General features: G+C 50.5%; 1 protein-coding gene across 1 annotated transcript in view; it reads right to left on the bottom strand.

Moving 5' to 3' along the window:
- SCARA3 (scavenger receptor class A member 3) overlaps window positions 1–18217 on the bottom strand; it is a 41846-nt gene extending 23629 nt beyond the window's left edge. Inside the window, exon 1 of the mRNA XM_082656701.1 lies at window positions 17974–18217. Coding sequence (XP_082512827.1) covers window positions 17974–17980 — 7 coding nt within the window. The 5' untranslated portion in view covers window positions 17981–18217. The remainder of the gene's footprint in view (window positions 1–17973) is intronic.
- Between the last annotated feature and the right edge of the window lie 1240 nt (window positions 18218–19457).

The raw sequence follows: 19457 nt of genomic DNA, 5'->3' as shown, positions 1-19457 counted from the left end.
CAGTTTGGACTCTGTAATCTCAGTCTAGGATGTGATAACGTAGGATTGGGGAAGAAGTGCAAACAAATCTTGAACTTTTAAAGCAATTTTATTTCTTGGTGTAGCATGGGTAAAGCAATTCCAAAGTTATTTTACATTAATTCAAGATTCAGCAAATAGAGTAAATGCCTTGATGTGGTTTGGACCCAGGGTTCTCACTGTGAAAAAAGGGATGCAGAAATATACAACGGGAGAGACAAATAAGAACCCCTTGGAGCTGGACTGAAATTTGAAGGTATCAGTGGGAATTAGTAATTTCTAAAATATGTTTATGTGTGTACATATTTGTTTATGTTCATATATAGGTATAGATGCATCTATATTTGTAGCTACGTGTATGCATATAACTTTGTTTGTTGAAAGGTCCAGGAAGCAAAGACACCAAAATAGCCCTGAACACCCCTAGCAATCCAGTTGGTCTCTAATACCATTTCCCACTAAAAGGAACCCAGGCTTCTTAAAGAAATGGCTGATTTTAGGGTTGGGGCAGAGGGTAGGTAGAAGATGAATCTAGAACATCTTCCTATTTCAGAAATTAAGGGAATGCTCAAAAAAAAATGATAGGGACATATCAAAAAGAAATAGAAACCGGCCTGAAGATGCCCCCACTGGCCAAATCTGGGACAATTTGAGCACTAAAATAATTAAGTATAATAATGAAATTACAAGTCATTGAAGAAACAGGAATCCATACCAATGATAGACAGACAAACAGGTAGGGAGAAGGGAGGGCTCTTCTTACTGCTGGAGTTGGGACTGCAATCATCATGATTAAGACCAGATCATGTTAGAACCATGAGTGGACGCCACCTCTTGGGAAAATTTTGATGAAGAACAGTATATATGTATGCTTACGTATAAGCCTTTATCCATGGCCTTAAACTGTCTGCTTACAGACTACTTATTAGTTGCAAGGGAGGAAAAAACCCAGTAATTACATAGTGGGGAAATCAGGCAACGCTGACCAGCACACACCATCATTTACGTAAGTTGCTGGCCAAGGGTGCATAACCACAATCGAATCATGAAGAAACATGAGAAAAACACAATGTAAGCATTGTATTTTTAAAAGTTGGGGGGGGGCTGTATTTTTCAAAAATATTAGAGTCAAAAAAGACAGTTGAAAGGTGAAGAGACATGACAACCAAATGCAATCCTTAATGTTAAGCTAGAGCCCGCTAGAGCCTGGAGGGAAAAGAAAACCCATCGAGGTTATTATCTGATCAACGAACATCGGAATACATATGGTACATTAGATAAAGAACTGAAGCGCGTTCATGAAGTTCATAATTGTACCCTGATCATATTCCTGTTCTTAGGAAATCCACACTGAACTATTCAGAAGTAAAGAACCATGATGTATGTAACTTACCCTCAAGAGCTTCAGGAAAAATTTATGTGTCTGTGTGCATATGCAATAAGTGTGTGCATGGATAATACTGCAGTGAAAATCCTTATACGTAAAATGTTATGCACATATAGGACTTTATTTAGACAGTTTTCTAAAAGTGAATGGACTGGAGCAGATTGTAAGAACATTTTAATGTTCTAGAAACCAATGAACAAACTGACATCTAGAAAGGGCATACAAATGACACTTCCACCCACACAGCATATGAATATATACTGATATACTAGTCCTTCCCCAATGAGTCTTATAAAAAATAAATGTCTTTATGAGTTTAACTCAAAGAATCTCCGTATTTTATTTTGCACGTTTAAGAATTATTAGTGAAATGGAACATTTTCGAGTGCTTGCTAACCATGCCTTTCCACGAATTAACTATATGTAGCCTTTGCCCATTTTTCTGTTGAACTGTTGATTTTTCTTTTCGCAGAAGGTTTTGATGAGAACATAACCTATCATCATGTGTCTTGCAGATGTTTCATTATATTTATTTCTGAAAATTGTTAAAGCTTGTGTGTGCATAGCTTTGGGGCCACCATAATGCACTCCAGGGGGACGGAGAGGGTGGGGAGGTGTGGAAGGGCATTCATATTGTAGCCCCTGATTAAACAGTGGATCCTGAGGGGTCTGTGTTCAAGACTCTTTCCTCCAGAGGGCATTTCCTAGACTTTTGCCAGGTGCCAGGGGGGCTACCGATCTGGGATCACTGTGGTTTGATTCCTTAGATTGGATCACCCAAGTGTGCACATAGAATATATACTAGATCCCCAGACCAGGTGAGGGCAAGCCTGTGTTAACCCAGCACCGCCCCCTTCCCCTCACCCGGAGTGTCTGGAGATATCCCATTTCCTTGTCAGCTCTCTAGCAGGTAGATTTCGCATCTAGCCTCTTTCCCTTCCCCTCCCCCCTTTTCAAGGAGCAGACTGGCTGGGGTGAGACTCAAAATCATTAACCACAGGTCTGGGCGCTGACCAAACAGTAGGAAGACCGTGGCCCATCAGAAAACAATGGGGCCAAAAAAAAAAAAAATAACCCCAACCAGAATGGCTGTCCCAGGGTGAGAGCACCTGGAAGCAGCATCTTCTAGGGTTGGAGTTTTATGCTGGGAGGTCTTTGGTTCAGCAAAGGTCCACAAGTGCCCCTTGTGCCTCTCACAGCCTTGTCTTCTCCTGCACCCAAGACTAGAGATTCCTAACATCCAGCTCGTGCATTTGTGGACTCGTTTGGTTTCAGTCCCTAATTTTAAGGGTTTTTTTTTGGCTTGGTCCCTAGGGATTTCCCGTTTTCTTTCAACTCTAGCTATGCATTTAGCAGTTTGCTTGTAGTTTATCAGGCACTTAAACTTTATAACCCAGGAATATTTTAAGTTGGTAATGCTAGAAAGTAGAAGCTCCAATTTTTGTTTTTCTTTGTTCCCTTTTTTAAAGTGATGAAGGGTTGGATCTTGCCTTGGGGCAATCTTCACAACGATGCTATAAACTTTAGAGTCGGTAGTACCACTTTCATAGGCAAAAAGACTGCGGTTCAGAGAAGTTAAGAGTGTTGCTTAACAGCACCCAGGATATGTGGTGAAGCTGAGATCTGAACTCGGAAGTCTTCTCTACCGCACCCACTCCCCACTCAGAGTAATGAGACAAGGTTCTACAAATGCTAAGAATCCTTGCTCCTGTGACTACAAGGTGAGCAGGTAGAAATGAAGGGGGCTGGGCCCAGGACTGGCCATGGTTCTCAGGTTCTCTGACAATGACCCGGAAGCAGCCTCATTTCCCAAGTGCTGTGCTGTCGTGACCACTGTGACCTACCCGGGAGCCAAGAGGCAGAGTGGGCAAGGAATGCCCGATAAGTGAGGGCAGCCCTGAACGGGCTCAGTCGGGGAGGGACTGTGGGTAACCCCAAATGAAAGATGCCACCATCACTGCCATGAGTGCCCTCTGCTTGTCCTCCAGGTCACGACTTACATGTCGCCTCCTAGCAGCCTTCCCTGAGCTCCCAGACTGGAGGAAGTCTCTTGCTTGTTACACGTTCTTCCATGTGGTCTGTATTTTCCCTTTGTGGAATGCAGTATACCTGTTATTATTTATCCGACAGCTCTCTTCCTCAGTGTCTAAGATCTGAGGGTAGGGACTGTGTCTGTCTTTTTCTCTGCTTTACCCAAAGCCCCTAGCACAGGGATTGGCACAGAGAAGTGCTCAACAAACACAATTTCGCATGGGACTATGAATGGTTTTGTGTTACCCTTCCTGGTAGGGGGTCTATGCCTGCACGTGTAATCATGGAGAAGCCCGGTGCAAAGACCAAGGTCAGCCCCCTACCCTCAGAGACTCTGAGTTAATGCGGGGGGAAGGCAGAGACCTGGGTTCATACCCTTTATCCCCACAGCTAGCCTGACAGAGAGACAGGGTGAGAAGTTATTCTCCCAGTTTTACAGATGGGGAAGCTGAGTTAGGAGGAGGAGGGTTAACTTTGAATGCCTGGCTAAAGCCACAGGGACAGCTAGTGATGAGACAGGCTGGGACCTGGGACCCTTTGCTGCAGTGCTTGCACCTGGACAGAAACGTCTCCTCCAGCAATAACATACAAAGAAACTATAAGGGGCTAAAAAGAACTGCGTGCATGCACAGTTGGGGCAAGTGACGGACATAAAGATACCGAAGACCAAAAAAAACCCCCAACTGCCACTTCTGAAGAGCCGGAAGCAAAAACAGGGTGTTGGGAGCAAAAGCAGGGTACTGCACGTGCCCCCTGCATGCAACACCACCTAAGGGGTGGGCAAAACTCCTAAGCCATCCCTCCGGCCTGCCCCATGGACACACCCCTACCCTCACCCCATATAAGAAAGAAGCTCACACCCCACCCCCGTCGGGGAGCAAGCAAGGAAACCTGTGGTTTCAGGGGCCCCAGTAAAGCCTTGCCTGAATTTCTTGTCTGGCCTCTGATCAATTTCTATTGACTGGGGAAGGCCAAGACCCCTGATCTGTAAGAGTGGCAAAGCCTCCTGAATTTCATGCTTGAGTTTTCTCTCCACAGTAACAAACTGCAGGTAGCCTCTGTCTGATACAGTTAGTGTGTTCTCGTGTGTGTGTATGTGTGTGTGTGTGTGTGCACGCTTTGGAGGAGGGTGGGTGCAGTAGCAGAAGGAAGGCTGACATGACTGGTACCCTTTATACGTATCCTAAGAAATCAACCTCTTGAGCCCCGCTTTGTGTCTTAAGGCTGTCACCCTATCATCAATCTGCCGACAGTTGAAGAGCATAACATCGCCTGGAATGTTACCAGGACTGCCGTCGCTTCCCCATAAACGAGCGCCACAGGCGAGGCGGTGCCTTCTGTGCTGTGTCAGACCAAACCCTCGCCCTAACTAGCGGCACCCTCTCACCCCCCAGATGATTTCAGCCGGAACCACGCTGTGGGCTGTTGGATTTACCGCAGCCCCGGGGGCCCCTCAGGGAGGTATTCCTTCCACTCCTTGGAGCAGAGACTCCTCCTAGGCCTGTGTTTCTCATCTCTCTCCACCCCTGGTGGTGCCTGCGTGCCCGCCCCTGTGACTAGGCCTCCTCCCTCTTCTGGCTCCAGGGTCAATTTCATCACTTCCCTGTTTATAGCCTTTGCAGGGAATCTGGGAAGACTTAAATCAAGCAAGATGGACACCAACCTTCAGCAAACACCCCCTCGGAAAAAACACAGCTCTGTCATAACTCTGCTCTCCCACCGAGAGCCCCTAGATTGGCAGTCATTAGCAAGTGAGAATTCACCGAGACCCGTCCGATACTTTGCAGAGCCGCCCGCGGGAAGGGGAATGATGGCCAGCGCGATCTCAGCTCTCTTTAGATGAGGGGCTTCGCAAATGTTTGGCCCTATTCCCTTTTTCCCTTTGCGGACGTCACAGCTCCATAACTCACAGCCCCACCTCTCCCCACCGTCCCCCCTCCCCGGGTCCCATGCCCAAAGAGCTCTTCTCTTTCTAATCCTTCCAACTTCCTGTTTACTAGCGCTGAGCCACGGACCCTGGGGACCCCTAATTTACCTATGGCTGGAACGCTATAGCAACTGTTCCACTTCAGCCTTGTTCAGCTGAAGGAGGACATAATCCAAAGCTTTGCGAGGCTCTTAGAAGCCAAACCCTGTGCAAGCACGCACTCATTATACTCGCATTACACCAAGACTGAGCCAGAGGAAGGATGAGGAAACAGACATAAAGAATTGAGAGGAGCTGGGCTTGAGGGACAGAGGCTATGACTGATGAGAGGATGATCGATGAGACAGGATCTGTACTCTCCCCTTGCACTGGACCAAGTGGGGTCAGCAGAGACAGGAAAAGAATTCTCCACCCCCCTCTGCATCTCCCATGCTGCCTGTTCCCATGCCTTCTGGGGCCATGTGACTGAGTGTTCCCATGCCTTCTGGGGCCATGTGACTGAGTGTTGGGTGCCCCAGCTTTCCAGAGCTTTCAGAGAGAGGGAGTGGGAAGGGAACTTACAAGTCACAGAGCCCACCTGTCATGTTACAAAGGCTGGCAGAGGTTAAGTCATCTGTCAGCTAGTTAGAGGCTCCGAAATGCCCAGGGATCTGAAGCAAGATGCAAATGCACACACAGAGCGCTTGCAGAGTTACACACACCCAGCGCAGACAGGCCACGGAGCTCGGAAAGGCCTCTCCCATCCAGGCTCAGCATCTGTTTACACGTCTGGCCTGCCAGTGGTTTGTCATCCCCATGAGGTCAGGAAATCTTCCCTCAGCCTCCTTCAGCACAGGGCTGACCTCATAGTGGGTGTTCAAAAAAGATGGGTTTGCTGACCTTTTGAGAAGGCCTGCATCCTTAGTTAATTGTTAACTTCTGCCCTTTTAATTAAGAGCTCAGTTTTACTAAAAAAAAAAAAAAAAAAGATTAATGATTTAAAATATGGTTTAAATATGGTTTATTCTTAGAGTTCTCCCTGGCTAGGGAGTGTTGGGGAGTTCTGATGCATTGAAGATGCAAAGGCTTAAAGCGGCAGCGACTTAAAATGAATATACAGGGAGGGGCCTAATGCCTGGATTGAAAAGGAATGAAAGGCTAGGTTGGGGGCGGTGCAGCAAAATTTAGCATCTTCTTCCCCTCCCTTTCTCAGAGCTGGAACAAGGGATATGATTTTCCTCTCCTAAAGCTAAAAGGCCTCCCTGTTTTGGGGGTGGTGGTGGTGGTTAATTTTTTCCATGTGTCCAGTTAATCACTTTAGAATACCACCAACATGTTTATGGCCCTCTCAAATCAGGCTGTGGTTCCTTCCTGCATCATACGTAAACCATCCATGAAACTGAGCACTTCTTGACATGCTGAAAACTGGGAAGCACCTGCATGTCAGTGTGGGCTGCCAGGTGCCTGGAATGGTGGACGATGTCGCCACAGTTGTCTGAAAAGAGGCCACCTTTCCAGGAAGGCAGAAGTAGCCTCTGTTGCCTTCTCTCTGTCTCTCTTTGTGTACTCTTCTTTTTTTTTTTTTTCATTTTGCTGATTCCAGGAGAAAGGCCACTGGGACAGGAGGGGGTGGGCTTGGGAAACGGCACCGGCAAAGCTAGGGTAATGCCTGGAACCTTAAGTATTCAGGAAAACCCCTCTCTTGAGACAAGCCTGGGACAGCCCGCTGCTCTGGGTAGCAAACATCGAAGACTCTGTGAGCCAGTTTCGGCCTCCCCTGTTCCAGAGGCCCCAGGGGATTGGAGCTGTCATGAGGGAGCATTCTCATCCCTGTCATGAAGAAGCCAGGCCCATGAATGACCTACTGGAGGCATAGCCGGGCCCCACTCTTCAGCTAGCGATCTCTACCCAAATTCCAGGCAGTGAATTAAAAAAAAAAAAAAAAATTAGCCTTCGAAGACAGCGCTGCAAGCCCAGACTCATAAAGTAGTGGCAACCACCAGAGACTTGAAAGAACCTCTGCTTCTCCCATACCTATGGTCACATTCTCCAACTCAAATATCAGAAAGGCCGCCACAAGGGAACTCCCTTGCTTTTTTCAAGCCTCAGCTCCCACAGAGCCACGTTGCAGAGAGTTTGATTTGAAGGTGCCAGAGTCGGCACATGGCTGGGCATGACTTCTGGCTCTGCTGGGGCTGAGCCGGGTTCACTTGTCCCTCTGGAGGTGGAAAATAGCCCCGACCTGTTCACCAACTGCTAACTCAACTGTGGTCGCAGAGTCCAGCTTTAGGTTGACTGAACATGCGGTGTTGATTCACTCTTTAGCCTTTCAGGGACTGCAGTCTTCCGTCAGAGTCAGCAAGGGGGGAGAGATTCGAGGAACTGAAGAAAAGGTCTTTCTCTGGGAACTTCAAGGAACATATTTTGATGATTATCTTCTACAGAGTTCACAGAGTGGGTTTTCAAAACAGCCAATTGGGTCAGTAAAAATAAAGTTTTCGGAGTCTTCTCAGGAGCCAATGCTATATTTAAAGTTGCAGAATAATTGTAGTTTATGGTCGGAGAAGGCTATAATTAAGGTGGCAAAACTGTTTTCATTGGAACCCTTCTGCCATGACCCCCTCCCCACAGGCTTCCGCTGAGGGTACGTTTATATTCGGATGGGAATCAGTCTGTCCCTCTCTGCTCTGATGATCTGGTCCTTCCCTTTCAGATTCTCCTGCTCAGCAAGGTGTCGTGATTTGCTCCCTTGTGACTGTCGCCTCTTTTCTGCTCCTTCATTCCTAAAATCCACATTTGATGCTCTTGGGACAGGCATTTCCTCTCCTTGCTGCCACCTCTGCCTGTATCCTCAGGGCCAGCCCCCAGCCCCCAGCATCTGCTGTCTTCCACGGTTCCTATAACCACAGAGGTTGTGGGCGATCTCCCTCTTTATCCTAAATGACTTTCCTCCCCTTTCTTGCCCCCAGTATTCTAACTGGGGCACTCCTGGCATTTGAGTGGCACAGGTCTCCATTAGACAGGATTTACCCACGCCGAGCAGACATCTGGCGTTCTGACCCACTGAATGCCAGTAGCAACCCCTGGTTATCTGCGACGACTCCAAATGCCAACCCGTACTCGTGGGTTCCACGTCTGCGGATTCAACCAACCGCGGTTAGAAAATATTTGGAAAAAATTTTCCAGAAAGTTCCAAAAAGCAAAACTTGAACTTGCTGAGTGACCAGCAACTATTTACATAGCAATTACAACCATTTACATTCACACAGGCATTTACAGTGTATTAGGTGTAATAACTAATCTAGAGGTGATTTAAAGTATATGGGAAGATGTGTGGGGGTTATATGCAAATACCATGCCATTTTATATAAGGGCCTTGAGTATCCTTGGATTTTGGTATCCGTGGGGGACCCTGGAACCAATCCCCTGCAGATATAGAGGGATGACTGTACCCCTTCAAGGGGTTGTATAACCTCTATTTCAGAAGAGAACCCCAGCTATTCACTCAGTACAACAGACCTTAACCGTCCCCCATCACATACACAATGGTCTCCTCTTGGAGACAGCAGCTCCTCCATCGATCCTGAACCCCACAAACCCAGTAGGGTGGGAGGGGTGGGAATCATGAGTTTCTTGATCTTGATTGTTACCTCTGGGCCTTCAAACCCCTCACTCTCTGCTTTTCACCACTTCCAGTCATGTATTCCCTCGCAGGGGATTCTCCTTCCCCTCTCTGGGCTCTGTGTGCAAAATAGTGAGAATACCATCTCCTGCACAGAGCTGCTGTGAAAATGAGACAACATACAAAAAGCACCTGGTACACAGTAAATACTTGATAAATGGTAGCAACAGCCATTTTTATTAGGATTGTTTTTCTATCCCACTTGAATTGCTGCTGTCATTTCTCTCTCTTTCCTAATGCCTGTCACTCTCAGGACCAATTTCCAACTTTCAAGAAGTTCAGTTTTCAAAAACACGTCCTACAGAGCACTAGTTCAAAATATTCTTTGTGAAAAGGGGTTCTTTGATCAAGTAAATCTGGAAAATGCTGCGTTTTCCATCACCCTCTCGAGACTCGCATTAACATAGTACAAATTTTGAAAAATTCTGCAAAAAAAGCCCATCTCTATCTGTGTTTAATTCTGTGTTTCTCAAACTTATTTCACCGTAGAATTTCTTGCCATTCTTGAAAACAATGATCTATTAAATCCAATGGAACTGGCAGTCAGAGGTGCACCCACATTGGGGAATACTGTTCTGGATAAGTGCCTCACCTGGATTCAATGATTTCTTCATCCTGTCTCCCGCCACCAGCTTTAATGGAGGGAACATGTTGAAAGCCCACTGGGTCTCTAGACCGCAGGCCTCCTTGACCTGGAATCTGTAGGTCTCATCTCCACGTTGGCCGCAGCTCAGCCTGCACATCCTCTGGGGTAAACCTAACTGCTCTTCTGTCTGCATGATCGCAAGCTCTCTTCTTGCACCCTCTCCCGCTGTTTTTCCTAATCCCCTGCACTAAGTCTTTATACTCCTGCTTCTCGCAGGCAGTCAGTCTGGACCCCAGGATCACCTTCGGCTCCCGGGAGCCTTTAGCTTTCTCTCCTGGCCCTTTTGCCTTTGACTCCCCAGGCCTTTCTCTCTGCACTGCACTGGGGACCCAGCCCCGTGGGGGCATGTCAGACACTGGTGTGGCTCTGTCGCCGGTCAGATCTTCCCATCTGCATCCTCACCCACTATTCCTCTTCTTCTCAGCCCACCTCATGCTCCAAAGATGAGCTCACTACCTCCCTTTCTGAAAAGATCAAATGCATTAGGTTTAAGCTCGTCATCTTGCCCTAACTTCCTCCAGGTGCCTACCCCTTAAACCCAGTGTAGATGAGGGTGTGTGGAGATGGGCCCTCGTGCCCTGGGAGCACAGTGTGGACTCTACTTCCAAACTTCATTTTTTTTCGACTGAAGTACAGTTGACGTACAATATTATATAAGTTACAGGTGTACAGCATAGTGACTCACAACCTTTAAAGATTGTATTCCATTTATAGTTACTATAAAACACTGACTATATTCCCTGTGCTGTACAATATATCTTTGTAGCTTCTTTTATACAAGTAGCTTGTACCTCTTCATCTCCTACTCCTGTCTTGCCCCTCCCCCCTTCCCTCTCCCCACTGGTAACCACTAGCTTGTTCTCTATATCTGTGAGTCTGTTTCTTTTTTGTTATAGTCACTAGTTTGCTGTATTTTTTAGATTCCACATATAAGTGATGTCATTACAGTATTTGTCTCTCTCTGACTTATTTCACTCAGCATAATACCCTCCCAGTCCATCCATGTTGCAAATGGCAAAGTTTCATTCTTTTATATGGCTGAGTAATATTCCATCGTGTATATATGTGTGTGTGCATGTGTATATATATATGTACCACATCTTCTTTATCCATTCATCTGTTGACAAGACACCTAGGTTGTTTCTTTATCTTGACTATTGTAAGTAATGCTGTTAGAACTTTGGGGTGCATATATCTTTTTGAATTAGTGGGGTTTTTTCAGATATATACCCAGGAGTGGAATTTCTGGATCATATGGTAGCTCTATTTTTAGTTTTTTGAGGAACGGCCATACTGTTTTCCATAGTGGCTGCACCAATTTACATTCCTGTCAGAAGTGCACAAGGGCTCCCTTTTCTCCATGTACTCACCAACATTTGTTATTTGTGTTCTTTTTGATGATAGCCAAACTTCAAAAGAGCATGCCTTTTCACTCAGCAACCCCCTTCTAGGCATTTTTTCTAAGGGAATATGTATACCACTTGGCAAAGATGGAGATGTAAAGATTATCACTGCGTGCTATGATAAACCTGAGGATAAATGTATATACCTTAAATGCCCATTGATAAGGGATTGGTTAAAGAAATTATTGTAAAGCCATACTATGGAATATTATGCAGCCAATAAAAAGAATGCAGATCTATACTTACTGCCTAGGGAAGATATCTAGGTTCTATTGCTGAATTTTATAAATACATACATAGAATAAGCCATGTTATTAGTAGTATAATCTTACTTATGTGAAAAAAATCCATGTGCAAACAGACACTGAAGGATATCTGGAAGAACTCTCTTCCAAGTCTCGTCAGTTATCTCTGAGGGGTCGGAGTTCAGGTGAGTGCGATTTTTTTTTTTCCTTTTCTGAATTTTTCAAAATTTTTATAATGGGGATATATGGTAAAAAGATTAAATGCAACTAGGAATGCAAAGAGCCTACATCTACATCCTTCCTGGGGCCCCCATAAAGACAGCTTTTCTTCTTTTTTAAAAAATATTTATTTATTTATTTAGGGTGCTCCGGGTCTTAGCTGCTGCATGTGGGATCTAGTTCCCTGACCAGGGATCGAACCGGGCTCCCTGCATTGGGAGCGTGGAGTCTCACCCACTGGACCACCAGGGAAGTCCTAGCCTTTCTTCTTTCTACAGCAAAGCTCAGCCACTCCTATCTCCTTCATCCCTGGCCCCCATCTCCCCTTCTCTTCTCTCCCTCCACCTTCCAATGGGCAGGCCAGCACCACCTTGAAAAACCATTGACGCCTGGCCCCGCTTCTTACTTCAACTCCTTAGCTCCCTTTTCCTGAAACTTCTCTAACACAAGGTCTTCCTGTGCCTTTGCTTCAAACCCACCCACTCCCCTCTAGGTTTCTGCAGCCTACTTTTTTCAGAATCAAATAACCCTTAGCCAAGCCTGTCCATCAACAGTCACACTGTTGACCATTTTGTCCTTCCTGGAACTTTCTCCTCTTGGTTTCCATTACATTACATCCTCCTTCTCCCCCGGTGTCCCCAACCGCTCCTCTTGGCTCTGTTACAGGTTCATTTTCTTCTTCCCTCATTGCTTTCTCTGAAAGTAGAGATTTCCCAACATGGGGGAAGGGCATTAGAGAAGTAGCAACCAGGCCATCTCCTGACAAACCCTTCTAGGGCTTCTCCAAAGTGAACAGGAGTCAACAGGACACAGCTGGAGTCCTTGGCGTGGCACTCACGGCCTCCCGGTCCTGTGGCTCCCTGCATTTCTCTGCCAACCCTCAGTCTCCAGGCAAATCTCTCTCCCATCACCGGTGAACACACCCAATGACAGTGCCCAGCTTTCACCAACATGCTTCCTGCTCCTGCTGTCTCTTGGATGACCCCATCCAAATCTTGTTCACCCTCTCCTCCTCCCTAAAGCCTTCCCGACCTGCCCCAACTTAAAAGGCTCTTTCTTTCTGGGGATTCCTATGCAATCTACTGTATATACCACTCCCTGGTTCCTCACATCATCCCCCTTGCTTACTTGGTTCTCTTTTTTTTTTTTTTTTTTTTTTTTGCGGTACGCGGGCCTCTCACTGTTGTGGCCTCTCCCATTGCAGAGCACAGGCTTCGGACGCGCAGGCTCAGCGGCCATGGCTCACGGGCCCAGCCGCTCCCCTGCCTCGGCAGGCGGACTCTCAAACCACTGCGCCACCAGGGAAGCCCTGGTTCTCAAGTGTGTATGTTTTGTCTCCACCGGAGGGCATCCTTGCTCCCCTTTAGACTAGCCGCTTCCTCCCCCAAAGTAGGTATTGATACATGTTTGCTGACTGAAAGGTGTGAGGCAACATCCCAGAATAACCACTATTTAACCTGGGTTCGGTTGGATGTGAAGGCATCCCATCTGCACCTTAAAGGAGTGTCTGCAGGTCTCCAGCTAGACGTTTAGGACACTGTCGGGTAAGGGTCTGGGGCTCAGAGGATTAAATCCGGTATCACCAGCCTGTCCCGTGTATCACATCCTTGAGACTAGGTGGGACTGTTCAATGAATGGGAGTCCACGGCTGAGACCACAGACTCTTCCAGAGGTGGAGCAGCAAAGGAGGAGAGACGAGAAAAGGACCAATAACACCCAAACTCTCTCCTTGGGACCTCTCTTATGCACTTACCACTTTCAGACTTTTTTTGAATGATTTGGGCACAAGTCGTAAGTGTCCCAGGAAAGGGTGCGCTCCTGGAGAGAAAGGACAGTGTCCAAACTCTAAGCCCTTCTCTGCATCTTTTTTGGCCGTTAGACAGACATAGACACACAAGCCCGGGCACTTGGCAGTTGGTAAAAAAAAAAAAAAAAAAATCCTGGTTAAATAGAAGCATGAATCTTTACCAAATACCTGTGTTAGGTTCTGGGGACATCATGGGGTGTCCTTGCCTTTAAGGACTTCAGCCCAGTGGGGGACTCAGATGTAACCACTGAACAAATATAATGGACACCTCCTAAGTGCCAGGCCTTGTGCAAGAGTGAGACAAGAAAAAGGCAGCCAGGGTCCTCACACTCATGAAACTCACACTTGGATACTACCCTGTGGGCATTACAGTCTTAGTCTGGGGGAAAACTGAGGATAGATAGACAGTTAGATAGAAATATACATACCGGGCTTCCCTGGTGGTGCAGTGGTTGAGAGTCCGCCTGCTGATGCAGGGGACACGGGTTCGTGTCCCGGTCCGGGAAGATCCCACATGCCGCGGAGCGGCTGGGCCCGTGAGCCATGGCCACTGAGCCTGCACGTCCGGAGCCTGTGCTCCGCAACGGGAGAGGCCACAACAGGGAGAGGCCCACGTACCGCAAAAAAAAAAAAAAAAAAAAAAGAAAGAAAGAAATATATATACCCTCACAAAAGGAAAAACATTCGAGGAGAATGTCAGAGCTGGAAAGAACTTCAAAGAACATACAGTCTACTTGCAGATGAGACTGAGGGCCAAGGAGCACCAATGACTTCATCATAGTTACAAAGTGACAAAGCTGGTGTGTGACAGGGCTAGGCTCAACCTTGGGCTCCGTGCTCACCACACACACACACACACACACACACACACTAAATTAAACATGATCAAAACACAGACAGTGAATATATGAGTGACACGGTCCATCATGCTGCTGTACTTGCCAACTCTGTACTTGTAACACCCAGCACAGCTGCCTGTCCTTCACGAAAACTGCCAAGCTGTCCACCAACATCTATTGAGAACTAGAATTCTTTGTCCTCGCTCCCAAATTAGTTTTAGGTGGGAGTCTTCAGTTATTAAAATCACCCCAGCTGGATGGCAAGGTGACCAGCTTGTGTGTGTGCGTACGCGCGCACGCGTGTGTATGTGTGTCTGTCTGTCTGTCTGTTTGGAGCTGATCTCCAACATCTGAGCCCCAGGGCACCCCTCGTCCGCATCAGGCCACTTATTGGCTCTGTGCACCTTTGCTGTGTCGGCCCCTTCTAGTCGCAGGCCCCCTCCAGTGTCCCGAGGTCTGGGGATGGAGGTCAGGCTTCCAAAAGGGACGCAGTCTGCACATTCATGAGTGGATATATCCCCCCTGCCAAGTTGCAAGAGGTAGATTTTCCTAGGATCACACTGCTGTTTTCTGAGACCCCCTGCTCTCCTGCCCGCCCTTTGCCTGTGGGCTGTAGGCACTGCTCCCCGATTCCGTGGGGAGGGGTCATTTCCCCCAGGTTTGGGGAACAGCAGGGTGTGGCTCTGCCTGTCCATGGCAGCTGAGGCCAAGTCTCCCAGGGACATAGTGGCCCATGAGGTAGGCCCACTTCCAAGCATCTCTTTACCAAGTCACTTCTGCTCCCTACGTGGCTCTCAGGCCCGGAGCTCCTGGGCTGAGTCACAGTGCATCAGAGCAAGATGGTTCTCAGGGACCACCCAGCAGGGAACGAGGCCCACAGAGGGAACACTGACCAGAGCCTCACGCGGGGCCAGGACTAGAGCCTCTGTCCTTGACTCTCAAATCAGTCATCTTCGCAGGGAACCAGGCCGCTTCTGGAGGGGTGACTCACATGTCTGGGAGGGGATCTCACAACAGGACCCTCTCGCTGGAGGTGTGGGAACAATTCCACAGGTGGCTGTTAATGGCCCAGACAAGCCAGTGGGCAGCTCCAAGGTGGGCCCATCACCAGGGGCTGGTGGCAGCTGCGTGCCCCTCAGGTGTGAGAGGGGCTGGACCCGGAGCTGGGCCCTGCTTGCATCAAAAGATGCGGCTGCCTGGGAGGCCCGGCTGCCAGCCAGTGGGCGGGTGGGCAGGAGGCGCCTCAGGGTAGAAACAGCTTGGCTGGCAGAGCGGACCCTGGCACCTGGCCACTGGTGGCAGCGCGCCTTAGCAGACCTGTTTTCTTGTTTAAGTATCGTCCCCGCCAACCTCCACAAAACATAACATCACCGTGTTTTGCTTTGAGCGGGGATAGTGAACCTTTGCCAGCAGATGTGCTTCTCAGATTGGTGCGGCCCTCGGAGGACAGTCTGAGGCCAGCCTCCCCCGGGGAAGGCCATCCTGGAAGGGGCAGCCCACTCTTCTGGGCACTTTATTTTTTTCCACGTGGGTAAAAAGAATCCTGATTCCTCCACAGATGCCCCCAAGGCCAAATACTGACTGCCTGCCCTGGCTTTTCCATCTCAGGTAGAGGGGGTGGCTCTTCCTGGCCCCCGGGGAGGATGAGGGGAGACCCTGCAGGGAGGTGGGCTGGGAATCAACCCCGCCTTCCCCGCAGCTCTGCGGCCCGGGCCCTGGGAGGTTATGGAAGATCCTAGAAGGTTTCCCAAAAGTGGAGGAAAAACACACAAGAGCTGCCCTGAAGGCGTCAGCGGACAGGAATTCGGCCCCAGGTGGCGGTGAGGCTGCCGTCTGAGGGAAAAGGAGGGAGAGGGGCAGGACTTGGGTTTCTTGCTCAGAGCCCATAGCCTCCCAGTCAGCAGGCCAGGAAGACGCTGGGACCCGACGACCTGCTTCAGCCGGTCCTCCTCACAGACCTCCTCTCAATACCTGTTCACACCAGCTCCTTCCTCCGCAGCTTAGAGGAGTCGCATTGCCTCGCTGAGTTTCAGAAAGGCGGGCCGTGTGTTCCTGACTCCCTTCCCGGGAGCTGGGTGTCTCCTCCGTTTCAGGGGACTTCGGCCCTGCCTGGCTTTTCCCCGTTCTGTTTTCCCCCAAAGAGCTCTTCTGGAAAGTTGGCGGAGCCAAACCACTCTGAGAATGTGCAGCCTCTTACCATCACCATCAAGGTCCAGAGCGGCGTGGGCCCCAAGCCTGTGGTGAGATGTGGCCTCAGACCTTTCCAGAGGCTTCTGGTAATGACCTGCCCCAGGACCGCTGCCTGGGCACAGGACACTGCACAGATGTGGTAGCTGAGAGCAGGAACCTGGTGAGTGAGGCTCCTCTCTGCTGCTAAGGGAACTCCCTGGGGCTGATGATAACTTGCTTGCCTCGTCCCAGATAGATCAAGACGTGGTGAGGCCACCGGGAAGCACAGACAGAGGGACCAGAGGCCGCAGGGAAGGAAGAGGGATGTATGCATCAGCAAGCACACCGGCCTGGAAGTCAGGAGCCCTGGGCCGGTCCCCCTGATGAGCTGTGAATCTCAAGCAAGTCCCTTCTCTCATCCACAGTCTCAGCAATGTAATTTGCGGGGCCCAGTGCAAAATAAAACTGCTGGGCTCCCTTGTTAAAAAATTATTAATAGTTTCCAGACAGCGACAGCAGAGCACTGAACCTCATGTGGTGCCCTGGGCCCCTGGGGGACTGCACAGGTGACACACCCATGAGGCTGGTCCTACCTGCTTGGGCCTCAGTTTCCGCAACTATACAACATGGAGGCTGTGATCCATCAGAGGTTTACCCGTGGAGCCTTTTCTTCACAGGAACCCTCAAACCCTTCTATGCAAATGAAGCGGCTTCGCCAACGCCAACGCCACCTGACGGCACAGCGGAAAGCCCTGCAGATGACCCCGGAAGTCCTTTACCGTTGCAACATTCAGTTAAGCTATCTGAAGGATTATCGTAAAGCAGGTGAGGGAGCATCAAAACCCCGAAGTTCTCTGCCCCACAGTATGACTCCAAAGCCTGTTTCTCCCTTAGCCTGAGAATGACGGTGAAGACCAGGGGTGCACTCTCCCGGGCCTCGAGTAAACCAGGCCCGGGGATGAGCATCAGGGACCAAGTTTGGTTCTTGTTTCCATCCCAAGAACTGGCTGCAAGGACCACTGTGGTAATGCCCACTGGCCTGGGGAGAGCTCAGGCCTGCACCACTGATCTCCCCCTACTGCTCTGCGCCCAGGAGGTCAGAGGACGGTCAGCCAGGGTTCAGAGGTCAGGAAGGGCTGGGCCTGGGCTGAGAAACCCAGACACCGCAGGTCTCTCCTAGGGAAAGGGTGGAAGTTCCCGGAGGAGAATCCTGGGCCTGGCGCTGGGCAAAAGGCTAGGTGAGGGCGGCAGCAGCCTCTGAGATGGGTCCTCGGATGGGGTGATGCTGATAGAAGGTTGGGCTGGTAACATCGTTCTGTGCTGACAGGTTAAAGGGATCAGATACTTCTCTGGATTTACAACGGCTTTTCGGGAAAGAGCAATGGACGGTGAGCACATTCTGCATCCTCCCTCTCCTCTCCCTTGCCTCTGGACTTCAGGGCTCCATCCTGTCTTCCCAATACCTTTCTCCGGAGGATACGAAAGAGAAGCCCACGCACTTCCTACCGGGTGAGTCCTCCGGTCCTCGCCCGCCCTCAGAGAGAGGTGCCCACCGCGCCCGGGCAGGGTGAGGGGTCCCGCAGGGGCTCGCCTCGGAACTCCCGCGCGCGGGCGGGCTTACCTTTCATGGTCCCCGCTCCGGGGCCTCGGGAGGGCCCCGCCGGAGGCGGCTCGGCGGCCGTGCGACCCGGGCTGAAGCCGACGGGTCCCGGGAGGGCACGTATCGATAGCCGCCCTACGCGCCGCCCGCGGGAGTGGGGCTCGGTGCCGGAGTCACGCCGGAGCCCCGGCTGCGGAGGCGGCGCGCCGAGAGGAGGGTCCGCGGGGTCGCAGGCTGGGGGCGCCGCGCCCCGCCGCCCATGCCGCCGCCGCGCTTCCCGTGGAGGCCGGCGAGGCGAGGGCTGCGGCCGCCCCCGGCCCCGTGCGCCCGCCCTCCCTCCCTCCTCGTCACTCCTTGGGCCCCGGCCCAGATCAACTTCCTCGCTCTTTTCAAAAGTGCCGCGGCCGGGCCTCTTTGTGCCGCCGCGGGCCCCCGCGCCCCGCACGGCCCCCCCGGAGTCCCCTCGCGCGGGGAAGGCCCCGAGCCCCGCCCACCGACCGCCTCCGGGAGCCGCTGCACTGGGGATTGGGGGCGCAAGGAAGGCTCTTCCAGAGCAATCGTTCGCGCGGTGGGGGCCGCCTGGTGGCTGGGGGCTCTCGATTTTCGCCCTGGACCTTTTCCTCGCCCATCTGCGGGGTAAAGGGACTGTTAAAGTGAGGATCCCCGGGTTCCGGCCCCAGCCCCTCACGTCCTCCGGACTGCCTGGGACTGTCCCCGTTTTAGCACTGAAAGTCCCACATCCCTCGCTCCGGGGCGGACCCAGACGGTTGGTCAGGCCAGCTCTGCCACTCCGGGTGAGTGACTTTGGGCGGCCACTCCATGTCTCCAAGCCTCGGTTTTCTGCCGGAGAAAACTGGGCCCTGAGCGCTCCCAACTTCTGTGACTTTGTTCCTGGAGAGGCCTCTGGAATAACAGTGACATCTGAGGGAAACGGGCCTCAGGCAAAGGAGTGGTGACTCTCTCGTCCGAGGCCCTCCTCCGGGAGCGGGAGTGTGGGGAACATTCCACACTGTCCCGGACTCCCTGAGGTTGCATCCTGTGAGGAAAGACAACAATTTAACAAGTAATGGTACTGAGGCGTGATGGCCATGGTGGCAGGATGGGGCAGGGGGGGACGGACCACACAGTGGGGACCACCTGGCCTGGCCTCTTTCCATTGCTACGTCAGCCCCTTTCCCACATCTCCACACCTCCATGCCCACCCCCATTTGGCCCTTGGAGTAAAGTAGGTGAGGTCAAAGGGGCAGAGAGACTTTCTCCTAAGCCTGGGAGCTGAGAAGGGGCCAAGGACAGCCCCCCCCCCCAGCCCCCCACCCCCGCCCCATTCACAAATCCCAGCCAGTCAGAGAGGGAGATGCTCAGCTCTCTCTAATCTCCTCCCCTTCCCAATGGCAAGTTTCAGTTCAAGGAGTGCATTCTTTCTGTGATCTCAGCAGAACCTCACCATGGCCTTGAGAGAGGGAGCCAGGAACCTACTGCCCATTTTACAGGTGAAGAGACTGAGA

Source organism: Grampus griseus (genome assembly GCF_964374135.1).
Source record: "Grampus griseus genome assembly, chromosome: 6".
NCBI classification, from domain to species: Eukaryota; Metazoa; Chordata; class Mammalia; order Artiodactyla; family Delphinidae; genus Grampus; species Grampus griseus.
Note: the sequence above shows the minus strand (reverse complement) of the source record. Positions and strands in the feature narration are given on the sequence as shown.